The following is a 23,083-nucleotide window of genomic DNA, read 5'->3' as shown; positions in this document are numbered from 1 at the left end:
TTATAAAACACATACTTTATCCTAATAAAATCTGCAGCCTTCACTAGCAAAGGAAAAATAAACCATTGCTCCTCTCTATCTTCATGATTTTTCAAGAGATATACTGATGAATATGCATTCCAGAGTAGAATATTAGGCAATTTTCTGGATAATTTCAGCAAAAGTACCACTAATTAGTCTAGTGCTGACTTATCTGGAGTATGTCTTAACTAGCTCAGCAAGAAGGAATGAACAAAACCATTTATCTGCTCCACTGAAGGTAAAGTACACTCAGTAAAGATGCCCAGTGAAGACAGAACCACAGCCAGCCTCCTGTCTAACTCATCAGTGGCCAACACACAATCTGGGTCTAACCTTAAACATTTCATTGTTCTCTGAACTAGTACCAGGGAAGATGTGTTTGTGTGCATCCACGTGGCAAATAATTATCGAACACCCACCTCCACAATAGTTCACTGAATCTATATCAACACTGATTGCTAAGATACCCTTCTTTTACACCACTAGGGAAAAGCCCCTGCTGATTAAACACCGATGGGCCATCAATTACATACAGCCCCGTTTCTGAGATGGTAGAATGCTGAAGGGAAAAAGATACCTTCAAATCCAGAAGAAAAATAAAAAGGTGCACACCAATATTTCCTGGAAGCACAGTTCTCAGGGGGTACAGCGAGGAAAAAGACAAAACACCTGCCTACCAAAGCTCCCAGCCAGGAGAGCCTCTTCTAGAATGAAAAGAGAATGTCTCCATTCTGAGTTCCAGGCAGCCAGACAGGAGGAAGGAGGGGCTAGGAAGAGGGGTCTATGGGAATACACGATGCCCCCGACCACAAAGGGAGGAAGTGTACAAAACACACAATTACCAAAGAGACTTCAAAACCGAACGGCAACAAGAAAAGAAATTCTTTTAAAGACTTTCATTTTCCTGTGCCTGCTTACTAACATCTTAATCGTGGGCTTTCCCTTCTTTCTTCCCTTTTAAAATTCCCTCTCACTGCCTCCCCCCCCCCCCACATCCACCCCCCGCCCCACCACCATCTCCCAGGTCACCCCCCACATCCATCTTCAATTTCTTTGCCTCTCTTATTATTCACATATGTCATTCTGCTCAGCTTCAAATATTTTTTACAACCGTTCCCTTTTCCCCCAAGAGACTTCTGTTCACTTGTTCTTCTAGCCATAAACCCAGCACATGGCTGGATATGATTAATATTAGTTCAGGCTGGTAACTTGTGCACTGTTAGATTGATAATTGATATCCTATATGATTTTCTGGTTTTGCTTGATATATGACCTAGACTTTTGGTGAAGTTATCAGAGGCAAATTCTCTTTTGATATTTTGGGTGAACTGTTCAGTTCTATTCAATGAAAAGGAGGGAGACACCTGCCTGCATAAACTATTTGATGGCCAGAACTCCTGTAGGAAACAGATCAGTTCTCACCAAGGAAAGCAATCCAATCAAATCAAAAAGACCAACTCTTTTACCATAGTCTTACTCATCATAAAAATAATCGAAATCTTTGAAAATAGTTTCAGTACCCAAGACTACTGAGTACTATTATCTATTACTATCAAATTTTAAAACACACACACTAAAATGTTTATGCTACATAAACCATTTTTTCAAAAGTCTACAGCTATAGATTGTGACTGTTTCAAGTTACCAAACCAAAAAAAAAATGCAATTGGGGAGGGATGGAGAGATAGTACAGTGGGTAGGGTATTTGCCTTGCAAGTGGCCAATGAAGGTTCAATCCTCAGCATGCCATATGATCCTCGAAGCCCACCAGGAATTGATTCCTGAGTGCAGAGCTCGGAATAAACCCTCCGTACCACCAAGTGTGCCCCAAAAGCAACAAGAACAAAAATACATAATTTGATTCCTTTCCCCACAATTTCTTCTGCACGAGGAATTCTTGAACGCTAGCATGCCTCACTGAATCAATCCCTTTCCTGATACTGTCTGTAGATCTTTCTGGCTTCAGAATCCTACTAAAGAACTGTTACTATAAAGAAGCTAGAAAGAAGAATTCAGAATTAATTTCTTCATTCCTCTGTCACACATAGACTGAACCCCTTCTCCAGTCCTGGAATAGGAGGAGAAAAGTTTGTCTTTTGGGGGGGGCTGGGGGGGAGAACTGGTTGGGTCACACCCGGCGGTGTTCAGGGCTTGCAACTGGCTCTGTGCTGAGTTGACCATATGCTATGCTAGGGATGGAATAGGGGTAGACCGTGTGCAAGGTAAGAGCTTCATCCCCTGAGCTACCTCTCCAGCTCTGAACATCTGCTAGAGACCCATGGCTCCCACCACAGTGCTGTCTCATTACCAGGTCACTGGATCCACAGGCTGTGTTTCACCCCTGAGGAAAGGAAGGTAACAGTTTGGACTTTTCATTTCCCCAGTTGTAAACCAGAGAAAACGATCTATTGGATAGACCTAGGGAGAATAAAGGATTTAAAGAGGCTCACAAGTGCTAGCACACTGGAGGCCCACAAAAGACGTTTTCTTGTCTCCTTAACAGGCTTAGCAAAGGTACATTGGCTCACTGCTGTAGAAGTGTAGATTTCCATGTGTGAATGACATATTCCCTTTGGCTCAACATTTGTTTGCTTAAGAGCATATTTTCAAGATCCACAATTTTATGATTAAATGTAAAGGCAAGACAAAGAGGCCCTGGGTCATACAGCATCTTCCTTGAGAGCTACATATTTCTTTCAGAGTTTAGTTCAGAGTTATTTTCAGAAGGCACCGCATCCTGATGGTGCATAAGGAAATACTGTAACTCTGTTCTATTTTGGAGCCACAACGGTTGTGCTCAGGGCTTACTCCTGGCTCTGTATTCAGGGATCACTCCCTGGGCTCAGGGGACTGGCCTTATAGGGTGCTGGGGATTGAACCCTGCAGGACAAGCTGCTATACTATCTCTCCAGTCCCGGAAATGTTGTGACTTTTACATGCAAATACACATACTCAAGACTTTCAGATAATCTAGTGCTAGAACAAGGCTTCTTCAGTTTTTCTCACTGGCAAACCCCCTTTCACCTTTTGCCAAAGAATGCAACTTGGACACGTGCTGGGAGAAACACCTCCGATTTATTACATGCTTGACTCTGAATTAATTTTTTGCTCATTGTGCACTCGGAAACCCTTTACTGTTGCCAAATTCTTTGTGATACTACATTCATTATGTGACCCCACTATGGGGTGGCAATCCATAGTTTAAGAAGCTTAGGTGCTAGAAAGCTTTGTAATATGAGGCTGGAGCTATCGTACGGTGGATAGGGTGATTGCCTTGCCTTGCACACAGTTGATCCAGGTTCGATCCCCACATGGTCCCTTGAGCCCCCCCCCCAGAAGTGATCCCTAAGTACAGAGCCAGGAGTAAGCTTTGAGCATCACTGAATGTGGCCCCAGAACAATAAACAAAAACAAAAAAAGAAGAAAATTTGGTCAGGTAGTATTCTATGACTTGCATGTCAGTAAGCATCTTCAGAAGAAATGATCATAATCATAATCCCAATAACATGACTGACTGCTAACAGTTTACCAAATGCTCGTCTAAGTGTCATCTAGGATCTGATTCATGGATGCTTTAGATTGGCCCTACTAGACATCTGTGACTGTTATTTCCATGTTACACAGGAGAACATGGACACAATGGGACTCTGTGACTTGCCCAAAAGCACACGGCCAGTGTAGTATGGTGACCCTCCTGAATCGAGCCCAATCCAGCCTGGCTCACAAGTCCAGGAGCTTCTCTACAGCACATGCTATTTTGGGGAGAAGTTTGACTTTCTTCTTTAAAGAAGCATTCTTCCATTGCAGTACCTCCCAAATCAGCAACATTTGCTATGCCGCCAACAGGCATCGCCAGTGCCCTGGGCATAAACAGGCAAGTGGGTGGGTATTTAAGGGTTTCTCTGAAGTTCTTGGTCCTAATTAAAATACTACATATGGGCTTCTATCCAAACCAAATGGGAGGAGACTCTACTTAGAGAATAAACTTAAGAGAATAAGGGATCTACCCTAAGCTTTTGTTTAAATTAATGCCACCTTCTAGCTCCTTTTTATTAGTAGTATGAGTTCTTCTTATTGACTTTTTTTTAATAAGCGGCAGGCATACAAAGTCTTTCATATCTCATATGTTCTTTAGAACAACCCAAAGAGGCAAGGACTATATTCATCCTCATTTTAGTTTGAAGAAACAGAGGCTCTGAACAGGAAAGAAATTGATCTTGCTTACTCAGCTGGCACATGTGAAGAGCTGCATGTGAATATACTATAGAGACGCCCATGGGTAACTGCCACACTATAGTATCTCCCTTGGCAAATACTCTGGGGCCCCTCACTCCCTCTCTGGCTCCAGAACTCACTCATGAGTCCTGGTGATGACTCTAACGTTCTTTGTGCAATGACCTGAGACTAAAAAGGCCAAAGTCTCATGCTTCGGAAAATGGAATTTCTGTAGTACCAGGGATCCGGTCCATGGTCCCTAATGCCAAGAAAAGTCATCTAGCTGGAGGGCAAAGCTAAGATTTTTGCTTTACCCCAGATGGCTTCTTTACTAAATATAGAGTTTTGTTAAGAGTTTGCCTGGGTGGAAGGAGAAAGAGATGGTCTGGGGCCCAGCACAAGGTTTTTGGATGAGAGAAGGCTCTAAGCCATGACACTCATGGTTGTCATGAGGATGCAAGGAACAACTGGGAAGGAGCAGACCCAGGTGGTGAGCAAGGTAAAAGCGGAAGTGCAAAGGTGAAATGGGGCAGCACAAGAAAATGCAGTCCTTGACTTGGTCTGACTCCATCCCACAGGAAGGAAGGAAGGAAGGAAGGAAGGAAGGAAGGAAGGAAGGAGGGAGGGAGGGAGGGAGGGAGGGAGGGAGGGAGGGAGGGAGGGAGGGAGGGAGGGAAGAAGAGAATGAAGGGAAGGAAGGGAAAGAGGGAAGGAGGGAAGGAGGAAAGGAGGGAGGGAAAGAGGGAGGAAGCGAGGGAGGGAGGGAGTTACTGAGCACCCCTACCTAAAAATCTACTTTCTTTACAGAACAAACAGAAAGAAACCCCACAATTTGCATCTGAGATTACAATCCCTGCCCCCACCATGCTGCAGCAGACAAACATCCACTTTCAGAAAAAAAGTGACTCAGAAAGGTCTTTTGGGAGAGTGTAACTGAGCTACTACTTCTATGGAACTTTCCCCCTAAAACCAATCCTTTCCTTTCTAAAATGTTAGGACTTTTAAACATACAGTTTTAAACACTGTGCAAGCGCATGAACAGTCCTCAAGCAATCTGGAGGGTAGATGGGAAAAGATGTTGGACCAAGCCAACTTTCTCTAGATGTAACTGTTCCTGGAATTTTCTGGGTCTTTTTCTCTTTTTTTTTGGAAGTATAGTGCCGAAAAAGTGGGTGGGTGGGGGGAAGAGCTAAGGTTCAAGAAAGAGCACAAACTTCTCCAGAGTGGAAAAAGCAAAGTAAATCTTTCAGGCAGACATGGGCCATTTTCCCACCATGGGGAAATGCTCCCTAAAGTAAGAAAGTACCTATCTCAGGCAGAGATGCAGACAAAGACACCATAAGGTAAAAGAAAGAAAATAGACATCTCGGGAAGAAATGCAGGCAACTGCCTTTTTATTTGATGTGATGGGAGTCCTCTGAATTCTAACTCTCAACACTTGTGCTTCTCAGCTGTAATACAAAAACAAAAAATCCCAAGACAAAAAAACAAACAAAAATAAAAAACAGAGCATCACTGTCGGCTGGTTCACAAATCTGACTTTCTGTTAAACCAGCAATGTTAACAAGATGAGTTTGGTGAATTTGGTGAAAGCCTACTAAACCTTGGCTTCCCATGTGACCTGTCTCTGAGAAGATGGTGGAATCACCAGGCTAACAGGAATACCAAATCTCGTTAGCAAGTTGGTGTTTTGGTTGGTTAGGATGGCTTGGCTTGGTTTGACTTTAATTTTTGGACCACACCTTGCAATGCTCAGGGGCTAGTTCCAGCTCAGTACCTAGGGGTCACTCCCAGAAGTTTTCAGGAAACCACCTGGTCCCAAGGTTCTAGATGAAGTTTCTAGTATGCAAATTAACTTCCAACTTTAAATTAGCATGTATGCATAAGTGTGTTCTGGTGTCAAAAGAAAAGAATTGAACCCTATCAAGATCCCAATAAAATGTGGCAGCTTTAGTTTTTTGTTTTTGAGTCGTGTTTTTTTTTTTGGCTTGTGTATTTCTTATTTGGCCATGCCCAGTGATTCTCAGGGGGCTACTCCTGGCTCTGTGCCTGAGGGTTGCTCCTGGTGGTGCCGGAGATTGAACTCAGGCCTCCGGCACTCAATGCATGTGGTCAGCCCACTGAACCATTTCTCCAATTCCCAAATGTGGTAGCTTCTCCTGCCAGCTAATATCCCAAACAGGTCTAGTTACCCCTTATTGTTGGGATAAGACCAACAGGTATTGGGGACCAAGTCTGGTGGCAAAGAGACCAATGTGATCTTTATATAAAAATATTGAGAGGGTCAGAGCAACATGCAAGAAGGTAGAGTACTTCCCTTAACGCACTCAGCTGACCCAGGTTTAATCTCCAACATCCCATATTGTCCCCTCAGCACTGCCAGGAATAATTTCTGAGTACAGGGCCAGGAGTAACCACTTAGTGATGCCTGGTGTGCCCCCAAAAATGTGTATTTAGAGCCCAGGGCCTGAGAGTACAAGCAGGTTCAAGTTAGCCCTGGGCTCATGATGCGGTTTTTACCATCCGGGCCTCTTGGATTGGATCTGACTGTCCAAGCTTTCCATGTGAAAGAGAGATGCAAGAGCAATGTTCCACAGCCAAACTTCCTTTGTTTCATATATGCACAGTTCCCCGAGTCCCAATTCCCTATTTAATCAGTGTCAATATAATCCTGTCTAGCTAAAGAACTGGGATGCTAAAATCTTTACAAACAAATAAAAGCATAATTGCTTCACAAAACTCTGGTCATCAAAGGGCGGGAGGAATGGTGGTGAAAAAGAGGAGAGATGGAAGAGAGCAGTGCTGAGTTGATGGGGGCTGAAGCTGGGCCACAACTGCCTGGTGGTTCACTCTGTAACTTGCTCTGCTTGACTCCGGGGTATATTAGATAGTCATTCATCCACAGAAGCACTGGGGATTTTTTGTGAACTGCCTCAACTCCAGTCCAGACTCTACAGGATGTTGCCTGGTTATGGATGTCTCTCCAAGTGGGCAGCCAGGGCCTCTCAGCCCCTGCACCATGTCCTTTAGGAACTTTCTACCAAGGTATTAGCAGAGCCCTGGGCCAACTGGCCTGTTGCTTGCAGCCTACCTTTGCCTGTGCTCTTGTGCCCTTTCCCTTCCCCCTCCAGTCACTTCCACACCAGTCCAGATCATTGGAATCCAAGCCAGGGAAGGTCTGCCAGGTGCTTTGTTTAACCCCTCATGGTAGCATATGGAATTAAGAGTCTCCCAGGGCTGAAGCGAGAGCACAGCAAGTAGGGTGTTTGCCTTGCACACGGCCGGCCCGGGTTCAATTCCCAGCATCCCATATGGTCCCCTGAGCACTGCCGGGAGTAATTCCTGACTGCAGAGCCAGGAGTAACCCCTGTGTATCGCCATGTGTGACCGAAAAAGCAAATAAAATAAAATAAAATTAGTGTTTGGGAGCTTTTTTTTTAAAAAAAAAAAAAGAAGAAGAATCTCCCTTTTCTGTAGCCCAGGATTCTGCTGGTGCTCTCCTGGGCATGCTTATTGTGAAATGAAAACAATCGGGAGAGTAAGAGTCTCTGGAGCTGCAGTTCATATGGACTGAATGTTACTCTGGGCCACGCCCTGCAATTCCACCACAGCTTTTCATCCTGACAGGATCCTCTGAAGTTCTACCTTTCATTATCACACTTTGAAGAGGGACACCTGAGTCTCAGAGAGGTCCAAAAGTGGAGGACTGGGCTTCAAGGTGACGTGAAATCGCAAGCATGATCATACACCTTCAGCTTTGTGCCCAGGCCCTTAGCTCTACCACCAGTGTGATGTGGTATAAATTAATTCCAGTGCAGCTGGGGTAAGACCTGTCCACAATCCTAATGGCTGTGATACTCTAGAGGCCTGCACACCACTGAAGCGGAAGCACCTTCAGGGAAGGGGTTGTATCTTTATCTGTTCTGTGTCCCAAGAACCCCGTCAGGTGTACGGTCCGGTCCTGGGCTTAAAGGAGACTCGATAATGTCTTGTTAATTGTGCCCAGCATGAATACAGAGCATTTTCTGCCTTAGCACCTCTGCTGAAGGACAATGTCTGAGTCTTAAAATCTATCTGTCTGCTTTCCCAGGAGACAGAGAGGGACAAAGCAGCCCACAGAACAGCCTGAGCCTTTCTCCACCCCATCCTCTCTGTTCGCAAGTCTGCAAAACTGAAATAGCTCTCTCCTCCCTGCACTGGCGTTGTAAGTGGCCAGAAAGAATTCTTCCCCACCTATTTTTTTATCCAGCATCCCAGCTGTAGGCTCCATCCCCCTCCCCTCTGCAAAGCCCCTGATCTGTAGAGTCCACGGAAAGCTGAAGGGTATTTTCCTGTCAAGCAGATGATGGAAGAACTACAAAAGACAGGTGGATTCTCCCACCTGAGTTTCCTCTCTTACTTCCCCTTCCAGACTTTCTAAATCTGGATTGTTTCCTAATTACATCATTGGTTGTTGTTCTTGGACTGTATTTTCACCTTTCCCTTAAATTCAGCGATGTCTTCAGGGTTGGTCCTAGGAACACATGAGGTACAGACTTGATTGTTTTCAGTTCCTTCACTCACACCTTCATAACAGCTAAAGGTCCATTCCCTCCAAGTCCTAGTCTCTTTCATATTTCTGCAAGGGCTTCCTCCCAGTAGCCTTCAAGAACTGAAAGTAGATGAGCTCATATTATGACCAAGGAATTTCTCACTCACCAGTTCTTAACCCAACTCCCACCAGCAATACAAAAGGGAAAGTAAGAACTAGCCTTCCAGATTCTCCCTAAAATGAGATAGATATGATCAAGGGATCAGCAATGACACTGGAATTTGGGGCAAGGTCTAGCCAACTTCGAGAAATGTTTCTCTTCTGAGGGTCTCATACCCCTGTTGCTATCGTACATTTTCTTTGATTGAAAATTACTTGATTTGGGGCTAGAGCAATAGTACAGCGGGTAGGGCATGTGCCTTGCATGCGGCCGACCAAGGTTTGGTTCCCAGCATCTCATATGGTCCCCTGAGCACTGCCAGGAGTAATTCCTAAATGCAAAGCCAGGATCGCTGGGTGTGACCCAAAAAGAAAAAAAAAAAAGAAAATTACTTGATTTTATCATAAAATGGAATGTGTCAACAAAATTTTATCATAAAATGGAATGTGTCACTCCGTGTGTGTGCCCCTGCCTACATGGCTGTGTGTGCGCGTGTGTTGGCACCTGTCTCTGAAGGACTAGATGGCACCATGCTGAACCATAACACAGTGACTCGCACTCAAGTTTTATCTAATGTCACTCCACTTGACAGTCTTGCACTTTCAAAATTAATAAAAAAGCATAAGGAAGCTGCTGCATAACCACCAACCTAAGCATCTTGGCGACCAAGCTAAATAGCTTGTCATCTGTGTTGTACATTAAGCGTTCAAGCACATATCACAGTTTGGAATTTAAATGGGGGAGGGGGGCGGAATCAATACTCCACAGGGAATCTACAGTGGCAGAGAGCTGGTTTTTCTCTCTATCAGCTGAAGCTTTCTTTGTCTGTGCCTTCCGATTACACACGCTTGTGTATTCCAGGCATCGATTTTACTTTGCTTTTGTTTAGGCCACTTAATATTCCTCCCTCTTCCAAGAAACAGAGTTTGTGGGGGAGGACAGAGAAATCCCCGGTCAATAATAAAGTCAGAGACAATTTCTCTCTGGCCTGGTTAGGACCCTTCCACTCAGCCTTTGTGGCTCAGAGGATTCATCTCCCTTTCATGGGCTCCTGAAAGTCTAGAGGGAACCTGAGTTCTCAGTGCTTTCCCTTAAGATGACTGGCACCCCTCACCCTGTCCCCCTCCAGGCACCCCCACGGTAGAGAACACAACCAGAGAGAAGAACCACCTTCAAGCTGTGAGGGGTCACGGCACAGGGATGGGAATGCTTTCATGGCATCTTAAAAATTTTACTCTAAGCTACAATAAGGAAATGCACGAACTTCTGAGTTGTGTCTTAAGAATGAGCAAATCTCTTTCACACGGCAATATAATTTCTCAGGGCTTCATAACTGGCAAATACCATTGCTTCTCTTGAATCTGAAAAAAAAATTCTTCCTTGGAGAAATAAGCTTACTTCTTCTTCCTCTTTTCCCCCATTATTCTCCTTTTTCTCATATCACCAGAAAGTATGCTGACCGAAATAAAGCATGTCTAACTCGGAGAACAAAGATTGTACCAATCTCTCAAAACTACTGCCAACACAATATTGTGTTTAAGCACAGCAATTTAAGCACAGACTAAACATATATTTTCTCTAAAGATAGCTAGAAAAGATGGTCACGTATATGTTTTACTTCCTCCAGCATAAACTGACCACAACCAGGACTCAAACATATTCATTTTTTTCTGATAAATAAAAGAAATCAAATATGGCATAATCCTTTTTCACAATTTCTCTAAAAAGCAGCAAGTTCCTCCCTAGAGTATCTTGATACCAAAACATCCCATGCATGATCCCTGTGGCCAGAGTCAGATGTCACAGTTAGGCAGCCAAATGTTAAAATGGCAATGAATATATGGGATGTTCCTGAAACAGGAAATGCTAGCAGGCCTGGGAGTTTAGGAGTCCCAAGATAAAATACACAGATGAGCCAATCTGCAGGACAGGAAAGTGCATTTGTCAACAGCAACTCTGCCTAGGAGTGACTTTGGATAGGGACCCCCACCCTAGCCCCCAGAATGAAAGGTGCTGACATAATCTTACAGAAGGTGTGTGTTTGGGGGAGGGGGGGCTTGGTGGGGGAGGAGCGTCTCAGTATCCACATCTAACCAACGCTGCTCGAACTGAACTGCTCTAAACGGAAATTTCCTCTCTTCCCCTTTGCTTTTTGAACACTTTGTTTTTAATGAACAGTTGGGATCAGAGCGAGGTCCAAAGCCAGTGACATTCGGGATTTCCTAATGCAGAGACCTGGCAGGGCTGTGCTGTGTTCTGCCAAAAACCAAACAGAAATGAGACTACCTCGCAATGTAACAACTGAGCAGAGCTAGCTCGCAGTGTTTTCACTTAGTGGGAGCAAATGTTTTGCTTTAATGCCACTGAAGAGAGAAGAACATTTAGGGACTACATAGCTAGATCCCTCATAAAGCTTCATTTTCAAAAGCAGTGCTTGAATCTCTAAATAAATGACAATTCATTCTCTGTTTACTTTAGGTAAACAGAAAATGCATTGCGGAGCACTCATTTTCAAAAGCTAATCAAGAACATTAGGTCCCAACAGATTCATTTAATAGAAATATAATAGGCATTCCTGCTTGCTTTTCATCTTGTCTCGCTGCAAATGCAAAAATGAACAGCAGATTAACCCTGTGCTGGAACAGAGTCCCTGTCACAGCTGATATCCACTCTCACGACTTGTAAACATCGCCGCATCCTGTCGCTGCTTTGACTTCTACATAGGAGAGATGAAAGTGCCTGATTGAGTTTGGCAAAAGAGTGTAGGAATAGTCGAATTCTAAAGGGAGTACTGTGTGTCAACTCTGCTATCTTTCCTAGCAGAACAAAATATTACCACTCTGTCTCTTAAAATAGTCCACAACTGGGAAGCAGGAGGAGGGCTGGGTCGGAGGGACTATTTCTTTTATCCCCCAAGCTACATATATCAACTGTCTTTCTCTATATTTTTAACTTTATTAGCCATTTACCAAATGGCTGCTTAGAAACTACTATACAAAACAAGCTTATAAAGACAGGGCCATCCCAGCTCTATAATCAGATATAAAAGATTTGCAAACAATTTGAGATCTTATAATTAATATTCAGTGATATCAGAATTAGCATTTAGAACTCTATACAAAAGAACTATAATACTTCATAAATTATGTAATAATGAACAAACCCTTTCAAAAACTGTTTTCGCTGTGCTAAAGTAACATTCTAGACTTGTTGTAAGTATGTTATTCTTACAAGTAGTTCGCAGTTATTCTTGAAGGCAAGCCTTGGAGTTTCCTTAGCATAGTGCTGCTGGGGAAAATTTTCAGCATGTCCATCTTCATCTCTAGCCTGAAGGGAAATATAATGGCCTATTTAGGGACTTACAAATAATGGAAGGAAAAAAAGCTAAAAGCATAACAGCTCAGATCATTAAACAAACGGGAATCCAGAAATAACAACATTATTAAGAAGTTTGTTTAAATACGCAGTATGCCTTTTAGATATAAAATTTGGGATTTATTTTTCTTCACATAGTTTAGTTTGAACATGCAAATTCACTGTGGTGGGATATTTAAAGCAAAATGAAACAAACCAAGACCAAATAATGTTGTTGGAAATCACCACCACTTTAGTCTTCCAGGGACTTTAGTTGCACACTCAGGATTAAATGACATACAGACGTGTTTAAACTTTTTGGCATGCTTAAGCAATCTCTAGATAATGCACTTAAAAAAAATTCTAATAGCAAGGCCATAAGAAAAGCAATTTGCATTGTTATATTTTGCATTGTAATACTATTAGAGAGAAACTGATTCCCCTTGATTTTTTAAATAAAGATCTGAAAGGAGCAATGATCTAGTAAGAACAATGATTCTTCAATCAAGTGCAGTAAAAAAAAAGAGATTTAATTAAGAAGCTGCATTAAAAGTTACTGGTTATTTTGATCTACACTGTTAATTAAGAGAGCTGAAGTTTAAATGGAGACATTAACAGAACCCATTAGCAACACCGCTTGCATATAGTCTTGTCTTTCTAATCTCCATCGGTTTGGGCTTTGGCGTTGGAGAGAAGGGAGAGGTGGGTGAAGGAGGCGTGTCTGCGGCACACTCATTAAACCATTCATTTGGGTGACACTTGCACTCCGCTCTGCTCTCATCTCATCTTAGCCCTAACTGCTCTCTCTCTCCTGGCCTCCTAAAATTCACAGCTGAGCTGTCTCCCTCACATATGGCTTGCATATAATTATGCATATTCCATTTTGCACTGCATTAAAATGATGAGCTCCTGGCTCCCTGCCAGTTGATTTTAAAAAGCCCAAGTGAGGGGGGGGGAGGTGGGGGGGAGAGGAGAGAAGCACAGGGAGAGCAGCACAGGAAGCAGCAGGTAGTTCTGTCTGCTGTCTCTTTAGATAAAATGTATGTCTGGCACCAAGGGAACAGCTGAGAACTACCTGTTGTGATGTTATGGATAGAGGGGGAGAAAACAATGCATATTCGTCTGTGCATAATGCTGACAGTGCTGATGTATAGTTTCTCCTCTAATGCCATGAAATGTGCCCGCTGACAGTTGTCACTCAGAGCTCCCTGGCTAGACTCAGAGGGATTGCCATTTTAGGGAGGAATCCGTATTCTGTCCACTTTGGAATGTATATCTGGTTTTTTAAGAAGGGCTCTAGCGACGTGTTGCCGGGGAGCAAATGAAGTCATGACAGTAATATTTGGGTTATAAGAAGTTTACGGAGGAAGACATGGCGCTGTTTGGGGTTTCATTCTGAAATGTATTAACACCTAAAAGATTTGGTGTCTTTGAATGTACTTTTTTTCCCACTATCAAATCAGAGTTGTCCTCCCGTTGTTCATCGATTCGCTCGAGCAGGCCCAGTAACGTCTCCATTTTGAGACTTGTTGTTACTGTGTTTGGCATATTGAATACGTCATGGGTAGCTTGCCAGGCTTTACTGAGCGGGCGAGAGACTCTCGGTAGCTTGCCGGGCTCTCCAAGAGCCTGAGAGGGGCAGAGGAATCAAATCCAGCTCAGCCGGACTGGCTGTGTGCATGGCAAATGCCCTGCCGTTGTGCTATCACTCCAGCATCAAATCAAAGTAAAGTAAAATTTCAGTTCTAGAATTGGACTCTCTGTAACAGAGAGGGGGAAGAAATAAGCATACTTATTTCCATGCCCAGTGACTAGCAAAGTCCTGAAATGAGTGACGTTTCTTCTAGTGAATCAGTTCAGATCCACCAGAATGCAGCTGTCAGTGGGCCCTGTGCTTAACACGGAGTGTAGGATCAGAAGCAACTGTGGGAAAGTGGTAGCCTGCCAATGGGTGGTGATGATGATAGGGATATCATAACTGAACTTTAAACCACTCTGCAATGTCCAGGTTACTTGGGGGAGGGGGGTGGGGAGTGGAGGGAGTAGAGGGCTTGGAAAACAACCAAAGATGGTTAGGGCTTAATCCTGGTAGTAGTGAAGGGGTCAAATGTGGTACCCAGACGGAAACAGGGTCAGCTGCAACACAAGGCCAGTGCCTTGCCCTCACACTGTCTCTCCGGCCCAGTAAAGGTTTCTTAAGGGCAAGATACCTATTTCATCCTTCTTACTCTTCCATGCCCAGTGCCATACTTCGAGTTGGTACTTAAAGATTTAATGAAGGGGAAAATAACTCAAAAAAACAAAAAACACCCAAGATGGATAGTGACTACACCCTACCATAAACAACACTGTACAAATGCCACCTCTAAATGTGCTAAACTTAGTGGTGGGTTTATTACATTCCTGATGCACTATGATACATATGCTTGGAAACATTTTGCATATAGTTTACAAGGGCTACTATTTACATATGTGTGTCTATATTCAATATATATGTATCTTGTGTATAAATATTCATAAGGTGGATTGTGTTTATTATGCATGTACTATGTGTACACATCCATACACACCAGATGCCTGAGGAAATTTTCAACATTAGTGGCAAAAATGCATCCATTCCACTTACATGTAAGGTGCTCATAAGGCTTTTTTATGTTTTTACAGGACAAAAAGGAAAAAAAATAAAAACAGCTTTATGACTTCAAGGGAGCTATAGATTTTATGGAAAGCCTCAAAATTTATGAGGTTAAATAAAGCAGCAATGTAAGAGAAGGGAGAGAGCGACTGAGGTGATTGTTAGGAAAGAAAAAGAGCCAGAAACTTCCTGTGCCATAGAGATTTGCCTCTGCATCAAACTCACATGGCCCTGGCCACGGTCTACCTGTGGCACAGTCCAGAGTCCGGGGAAGTCCATGCTTCGGTCCAGTGCTGCGCTTCCCCAGGGACCAGTGGTGGACAATTCACAGAGCAGAAAGACCAGGAGCTCCTCATCTCAGCGCAGACTTCCTCTGCATTCTGAGGATTTCTCTGTGAATTTTGAAATTCTGATGCCCAGAGTAAGTAAAATTAACTGCATGTACCCAGGGCCGTAGTTCTTGACTCTGATTGGTTGCCTCACTGAATGGCAAGCAATGCTCTATGAAAGTGCCTACAGGATCAAGAGGTTATTACTAGCAGTCATGGTAATAATACTGCTGCAGGCTCCCTAAGGCCACGGAGGTGTGGATTCTCATCACTGCAGCTCTGGCGAGTGTGCGGCTGTGCAGGCATGGACTCAGCATCAGCAGAGAAGTTTGACAGTGTTAAACGAAAGCCTCAGCAGCACTTCCACACTGGATGTGGCACCTTATGTTACAACATTTCATTACCTCATTGACTCAAGCCAGTGTTGGATTCTGTGCTCCTGTCCTGTAGCCCCATTTCTCAGGATGAGACTAGATTCCTTCTGCCTGCAGACGGGTGTTCAAACCCTGAATCACCACCAATCATGGCAATGACAAAAAGGAGACCAACTTGAAGTTGTTATTGTTATCTACTGCTCTCGTTGATCTACACATGAAGCATTCTCCAGCTGTCTGTGCTAGGCAAACGCACTGAGGGCGCTTGGTATCTCCCTAGGGGAGGAGGGGTGGGGAATAGAGGGGCAGAGTCTTCCTTTGCAGCCCACCTCTGCTCTGCAGCAACTGGGTCTGAAGATATACCATGATAAATGGACTCTCCATGATCTACTCCCAACAGCTTTATGATGACTCATATGCTGGATATTTATGACAACTATGGGACAAAGAACATGGGAAACTAGGGGTTTGACATCCCTTTTGCATTTTATTACAAAAGTGATTGTCAGGCCAAGGGCACTTTGGGGGCCTGATAGAGTGGCAAGATGGGGCACCTTGGGGATACTTAGAGCTTACTCATGGTTTTGTGCTCAGGAGAGACCATATGTGGTGCTAGGGATTTGAACTTGTGGATTCCACATGTAAGCAAAGCACCTTAACTCCTGTACTTTTCCTCCATAGTGGTGTATTTTTGATCTATTATTCTAAGAAAAACTCACTGCTTGCCATAAAATAGAAATCAAAGTAGTAAAAATCTGTCCACTAAATTGCAGGGGGGTGTCTACTCAGTTTGCTTCCATGCCTCCCTCTGTGTTCATGCTGTGACTAGCATTTGGATCAATATCAGATTGTGCCAGAAACTTAGACTAATTGCCTCTCCACTCAAACACTTCTGACTTGCACAAACCTTGTATTCTCCTCCCACTTCCTGTGAATCACCAATCCTAACTCACTTTTTATTTTGATTCTTACATCCAGCAAACTTTAGTTCTCTTTCAAAGAATTAGTTTCTTCCTCTGGGTCAAAGTTTTGCTGCCCTCTCTGTGCATAGCTAAACAAAAAGAGCATTTGCCTTTTCCATTCCAGAAACAGCACAACAGCTCAACCCCAAAAAAGTGAAGTATTTCTGGCCCGAAAGAAAGGTTCACTCCATTGCCATGTAAGTGGAAACAGACCAGAGTTCATCTCTCCTTGCCGTGCACCACGGCCTGCAGCATAGTCTCAGAAGGTTGCAGAATCCTCTGAAAACCATAATAAAGGTTCTGTGTGGAACTGAGGTGGGGAGAGCACAGCCATGTTCCAGGTTCAGCTCTCCAATACCACACTAGATGCCATACACATCTGAGAATGCAGGTTCCAGACTCAGGAACACTGAACATACTGTGTCCCGAAGTTGAGTGTGCGTGTGTGTGTTTTGGGGGGTGGTGGGGAAGCATGTTCACTATTAATTGGAGAGGAAAAATGTCAGCTTTTACAACTAATTTGGGGGATAATAGAATCTCTTTTCAAAATTCAAGATAAAAGGAGAGGAATTCTGAGGCCAAAGATAGTACAGGGTCAAGACACTTGTCCTGCATGCAGTTGATTTCAGTTCAATCCCCAGTACCACATATGGTCCCGCAAGTGCCACCAGAAGAGACTCCTGGTGGAGCCAGGAGAAAGCCCTGAGCACTGCTAAGTATTACCACACCCTCCCACCCGCGCCCCCTGCCCCTGACACACACATAACTATGACCAAAGCAGCATACGAAGTCTACTTCTGAAAACTTCTGGGATTTCATTTTCCGATAGTACATTTCTGATTTCTCCTTCTTTTCTCAAAGGCAGCCAAGAATTCCCTGAAAGAACTGCCATTGAGTGTGCTGTAATGTCTTTGTGAACTTGAGTACAGCAAGGACGGCATTTGCCTTGCATGCAGCTGATTCGGGTTTGATCCCCGGCATCCCTTATTGTTCCCCCAAATACTGCCAGGAGTAATTCCTGAGTGCAGAGCCAGGAGTAACCCCTGAGCATCGATGGGTGTGGCCCCAAAATGAACAACAACAACAACAAAAAGAACTTGAGCTCGAGGCTAGCCTGATTTAGTGGCCCTTGGTAAAGTCTAGTCATATAGGCCTGGATGCAGAAAAACTCCCAAGGCAGAACCAGAACAACTTTTCTTGCCAGTGGGTCCTGGCTGCTGCTTCTGATCCAAGAATCCCAACTCCTGAGGGCCAGACCCTCTCTGACTTGGTTCCTGTCCTTTCACTCACTGAATCACAGCAAAACTAGATCCCAATTCTCTTCACCACTTCTCCAGAAATTTTTTTACGCTTCCTTTAAAACAAAGGTCCTGGAAGTTATTTGGTCCTTCCCACTCCACCTACCCAATCTACTTTCTGTAAGCAAATAAAACACCACCTACATGCCAACTGCACCTAAGGCTACTACTGCATCTCCACTCCCTTCCCACCCCTCCCAGCACAAGTGGGTGAATATCTCCCACTTCGGAAACACTGTTTTTTCTTTTTTGGGTCACACCCAGCGATGCACAGGGGTTACTCCTGGTTCATGAACTCAGGAATTACTCCTGGCAGTGCTTGGGGGACCATATAGGATGCTGGGAATTGAACCCGGGTTGGGTGCATGCAAGGCAAACGCCCTACCCGCTGTGCTACCGCTCCAGCCCCCAAAAACACTGCTTTAAGGATTATGCAGGAAAGTCCTGGGGAGCTCTCCCTTAACTGGGGCTTTGAGACCCAAATAAAGCCCCATTCCATCCACTGCATCACTTAGGACCCTCTGTGTGTTAGCTTTCCTCACTGCCTTGTCGTCCAGAGTGCAAACCCTGTTCACTGAGAATCTGAGAATACTGTAAGTGGTGAGTGGCCTCTTATCCTTGAACCCCCAAACCAGACTTTCCGCCTTACACACCAGGCACCAGAGGCCAATGTTATATCCCTGTGCCTCAGAAATTCTCCCCAAAGCTGAGAGTCGGAAGGTGTCTGCCAGTGCTCATCCATTACACCTGTCTGACACCTGGAGCTTCGTGGGCACTTTCATGCACTTGTGCCAAACCCCATCCCTCTTAACTAGCAACACAGGTCTTAGCCTTCATGTGGAGCTTGTTACACCCAAATCCGACATTGCTCAATGACCCTTCATTCCATATCTCTCTCCTCTCTACCTACCTAGACTGACCTTTTGGTCTTTTCCAACAATCAGTCATCCCCCCAAAGTCCTAGAAAACTGACACTTTGCCCTCCATTACTGACCTCTCACCTTCTGACATCTCGCTGCCCTGGTCAGTCTAAGACTCCATGGTGTAACTTAAGCCTAGTTAAGACTCAGGTCTTATCTTTGGATGGGAAATGCTTTGTGCTCAAGGGTCACTCTTGGAGGGCCATGTGCTGCTGTGGATCGAGTCTGGGTAAGGTCTGCACAAGTACCTGCTGTACTGTCTCTCGAGCCCTGTGATGGGAAACTTCTCAAGGGCAAGATCATACCTTACCTCTAAAGTCCCCGTGCTCGAGAAGACGACCCTGCACAACAAAGTCATGAACAGTGTTCTGCCTTGAAGCCAAAGCCCGGGCTGATTTTCCTCCATACTGAGCCCTCCACATTGCCTCTGTGAACGGCTATCCCTTCTTCTGTTCAAGTCATTTGCAGGAAGGCACAAAGGAGAGGAGATGTGGAGAGAAGAAGGGAAGGAAGGGGAGAGAAGCTCTGGTAAAACTTTCTCCCTGACAGAGGACTTGCACTGGATCTGGAGCTACCCCCAGTTTCTTCAAAAACCTCGGTCTGTGTCGCCCTGCATCTGTTCAATTCATGTTACTACTAATCTTTGCCTCAGGATCTGTGCCCTCCCTTCCATTAGCGTGCCACAGCAAACAGGCTGTGGGATCCCGCAGCGGTGCTGTTTTACTTTGTTCTTTTAACAAAATGCATTTAAATCCCTATTTAGTCTATCAGCCGAGAGAGAAGCTGCTTCTGCAGCCAGGTTCTTCCAAAGCCTCCCCGTCTTGGGCTGAAAAGTAGAGGGGCTTTTTCCATACCTCTTGGGGCTCCTCCAACAGCTCACACATCTTTGACGGAGAAGATGCACCTATCTGTCCGCTCCACGCAAACCTTTACATTTGCATAGATATATACCACCACCTTTCAATGTCCAATTTGGAGTCTTCAAAGGAGAATGGTAACCAATACACAATGTGAAAATAATGGGACCTGAATCGTGTTTCCAGCCTCCGTGCGGCTCTCCAGAAGGAAACAGTGTCAGGTCAGAGCTGCTCAGAGCGGGGAGGCCCTGGGGTTGAGCGCGGGCCTGATTGATGGCTGCCCTGATGCAGGGGCCCTAATGAATGTGGTGACAGTTCCAGCAGCAGAACCCACATCAGCCAGAAGAAATACAGCCACCGTGTGAGCTAAAATAGATCATGCCGCACCCTGCGTGTTACTGAGGTGTCGGGAATCATCAGAGCCGTTGCTAAGTGGTTCTGAAAATTCCCTGCTTTGCTTTTCATCTGTTTCATCCATTTTTTTTTCTTCACGGTACAGGTGACCCTTCGGGATTTATGGTGGCGGGCTCTGGGTCAGGTCACCTGAGTGCCTTTGTTCAGGAAGAACGGTTTGCTTCAAAGTGCCCACAGGTAAGGTCCAGCAGCTGAAACCCGCAGCCCCCTTCCTCTCAGTTCTCTGCCACAGCTGCAAGGCTGTCACCTCCCAGGCAGCTTCTGATTATGCCAGGACCCCTGATCCATGGGAGATTAGCCAGCCTCCCTGACTGCTTCCCTTCCCCCCACATCCAGCCTCCTCCCACCGCCCACCATTTGCCTTTTGGCTTCTTTCACTCTTCCTTTGCATTTATTACCCAGAGACCTGCGAGTGGAAACAAAAGGCCGGGAAAACACAAATGATTCTACTTGGCTACCGGTTGGCACCTTATAAAATGCTTAAATAATTGGTCTAATCTAAGCATTTCAGGCAGCCCTTTTTATTTCAGTACTCTGAAATCACCAGGCAGAAGAGGCTGGACTTGAATCTTTATACACAGACCTCATGGAGGACCAGAGAAATGAAAAAAAAAAAAGTGAAGCGGGCAGTAGTTGGAAGGGGACCCCTTCTGTAAGGCTAAGGAGAGGATCCTGACATTTTGGAGATATTATCCACAGGAACTCTCCCTGCAGACAGCTGGGGAATAGGAAATCCCCTCCGACTAAACAAAGGTACTGCTCTAGATAGCAGGGATTAATACAGTCAACATTCTGACAACTCCTACCTATGCACCAGACACCATCTAAGTCCTTCCTATGTATTAACCCATTACATACACACGCACCCCCCCACACACACACAACCGCATGTGCATATGCGCACATACACACATGCACACTACAAACCAAAACACATGGAGTGTGACACAAAACATTGTCACATTCATTTCATTCGTGAAGAAACCAAAGTCCATAAAGATTTTGTCACTGCACAGCTCACAAGTAGTACAATCAGGATTCAAACCTGGGTGATCTGCCTCGGATCTACACAGGCTGGTCTGCTCCCCGGAGGCTAGCGGTTTAAAAGTTCAAAAAGTGGGATCACTTGAAAGTAAATGTCATAGGAAGGAAGGAAGGAAGGAAGGAAGGAAGGAAGGAAGGAAGGAAGGAAGGAAGGAGAAAGAAAGATTATTAAAGAGAGTTTTTCTTATTTCTTCGGTTTTCTCAGGGCCTCACTTCCAAGATTAAATACACCAAGGATACTGGGAAGGGTGGAAATATAATGGTAAACACCTAAGAGATTTTAAGAATAGGGCAAAGGCATTTGAGATGAGAGACTAGAAGAAGTGGAGTTAACAGGTCTCTGGTCTTTCAAAATTTATAAAACCAATTCTGATGAAAGAGGTGAGAAAGTTCATCTCTTTAACCTGATTCTTCTTAACAATCTTCAGATCATTGATGATAACACTTAAAACAATTCTACAAGAATTTACCCTGTAGCAAATGACTCAAATGTCTTAGCAAATTCCTTCATGAATTTCAAAATCATGATCAATGGTGCCATATTAGTTTTTATTAATCCCACAGATGGTGCAGTTGGAGACACCATAATTTTGTCGCTCTCTCCTTTCAACACTCTGGCACAGAAATGCAGACTGTGGCCTGGATCATTTCAGCAGAGCAGTGGGTAGCCGTGGATGGCACTGGCAGAACCGAGCTCTGGATTTGCACAACGATGAACAGACACGGACTGAGAGGATGTGTTATGGGCCAGGGTAAGCACATTTAGTTAGAACTGAGCCAAAAACCAAGGGTCAGTTCTCTGACCTTTCTGCTTAGTACCAAAGAACCTTCCATGAGGAGAACTAATTAAGAGAGAACAAAGGTAACAGAGCCCTGAGCACGAGGCAGAGCCAAATTAGCACAGTTGGTGGGAGGCTGATGCAAGCTTAGTTATTGTCCTGGGACAGGAGCTGACTCTGTGTCCTGGTCCCAGAATGACCTGCCATATCACACACCTACAGGCATTGTCAAAACAGAGACAAACCCCTACATGCAAGAAGATATGAGTGTCTCACCACTTCCAGAAGAAATAACAGAGGGAAGACCCCAGTAGTGGTGGCCCTGGGAGCGCCAGGGGTCAAACACTGAAGCAAGTCCTTGAATTGTTTCCTAATTATGAAGTTAAGGGACCACATTATCTGTACTAAAGGTTCAGTGCCCAGACCACCTGAACTTTCTTTTCTTCTGCCATCAATCATAGAAATGCCACAACCAGAGTCCAAGTAGGACAGCTGCCTACATCTTCTCCAGACAGTTCATATGCTAAGCTCCAGTCCCTTCCATCCCCTCCATGGCCACCTGCCTACAGAGTGGGGCCGCGGCTGACCCACAGCTGTTCTTGGCAATCCTGCACTCTAGTCACTGTGTCCTACCTGCTCCATTTCCCCACCAAGACCAGCCCTCTCCTGCCATGGACTCTTTGATATGTACATCCTTGACAAACAGAGAAGGGCATCCATCAGACCCTGGTCAGTGCTCGCACTTCAGTCGGGGATATACTGTCAGCATCAGACAATGGTGCCACATAAACCATCAGACTTACAGTTAAGATTTCTGTAGGGGGCTGGAGCAATAGTACAGCGGTAGGGCGTTTGCCTAGCATGCAGCCAATCTGGGTCTGATCCCTGGAATCTCATATGTCTCCTAAGCCCTCCCAGGAGTAATTCTTGAGTGCAGAACCAGGAGTAATCCCTGAGCATCACACAGTGTGACTCCAAACAAACAAAAATATTTTTTTTAGGTAGAAACAGGAGTGGGAGCTACACAACATTGGTAAAGATCTAAGATCAGCAACTGAACATACAGAAAGACCCATGCAAAGCAGTTTGCCATGCAGCAGCTCCACAAATGTTCTGTTCCACGATTCTGAGGCTGTGCCTCGCTCCATGGAGGCCGGCAAAGCAGAGAGATGGAGTGGCACATCCATTTG

The 23,083-nt window shown here is 44.7% G+C and overlaps 1 protein-coding gene across 2 annotated transcripts in view; it reads right to left on the bottom strand.

Annotated features, from left to right (window-relative positions):
* SOBP (sine oculis binding protein homolog) overlaps positions 1-23,083 on the bottom strand; it is a 152,094-nt gene that overhangs the window by 39,383 nt on the left and 89,628 nt on the right. The window contains exon 5 of one of the 2 annotated variants that reach the window (XM_056124974.1): positions 12,159-12,254. The exons of the other annotated variant lie outside the window; for it this stretch is intronic. Within the exon in view, the coding sequence (XP_055980949.1) occupies positions 12,159-12,254 (96 nt within the window). The remainder of the gene's footprint in view (positions 1-12,158; positions 12,255-23,083) is intronic. 2 annotated transcript variants of the gene reach the window in all.

The sequence above is a fragment of the Sorex fumeus genome, unplaced genomic scaffold, assembly GCF_029834395.1.
Source record: "Sorex fumeus unplaced genomic scaffold, SorFum_2.1 ptg000054l, whole genome shotgun sequence".
NCBI classification, from domain to species: domain Eukaryota; kingdom Metazoa; phylum Chordata; class Mammalia; order Eulipotyphla; family Soricidae; genus Sorex; species Sorex fumeus.
This window is presented reverse-complemented; position numbering and strand designations above follow the sequence as displayed.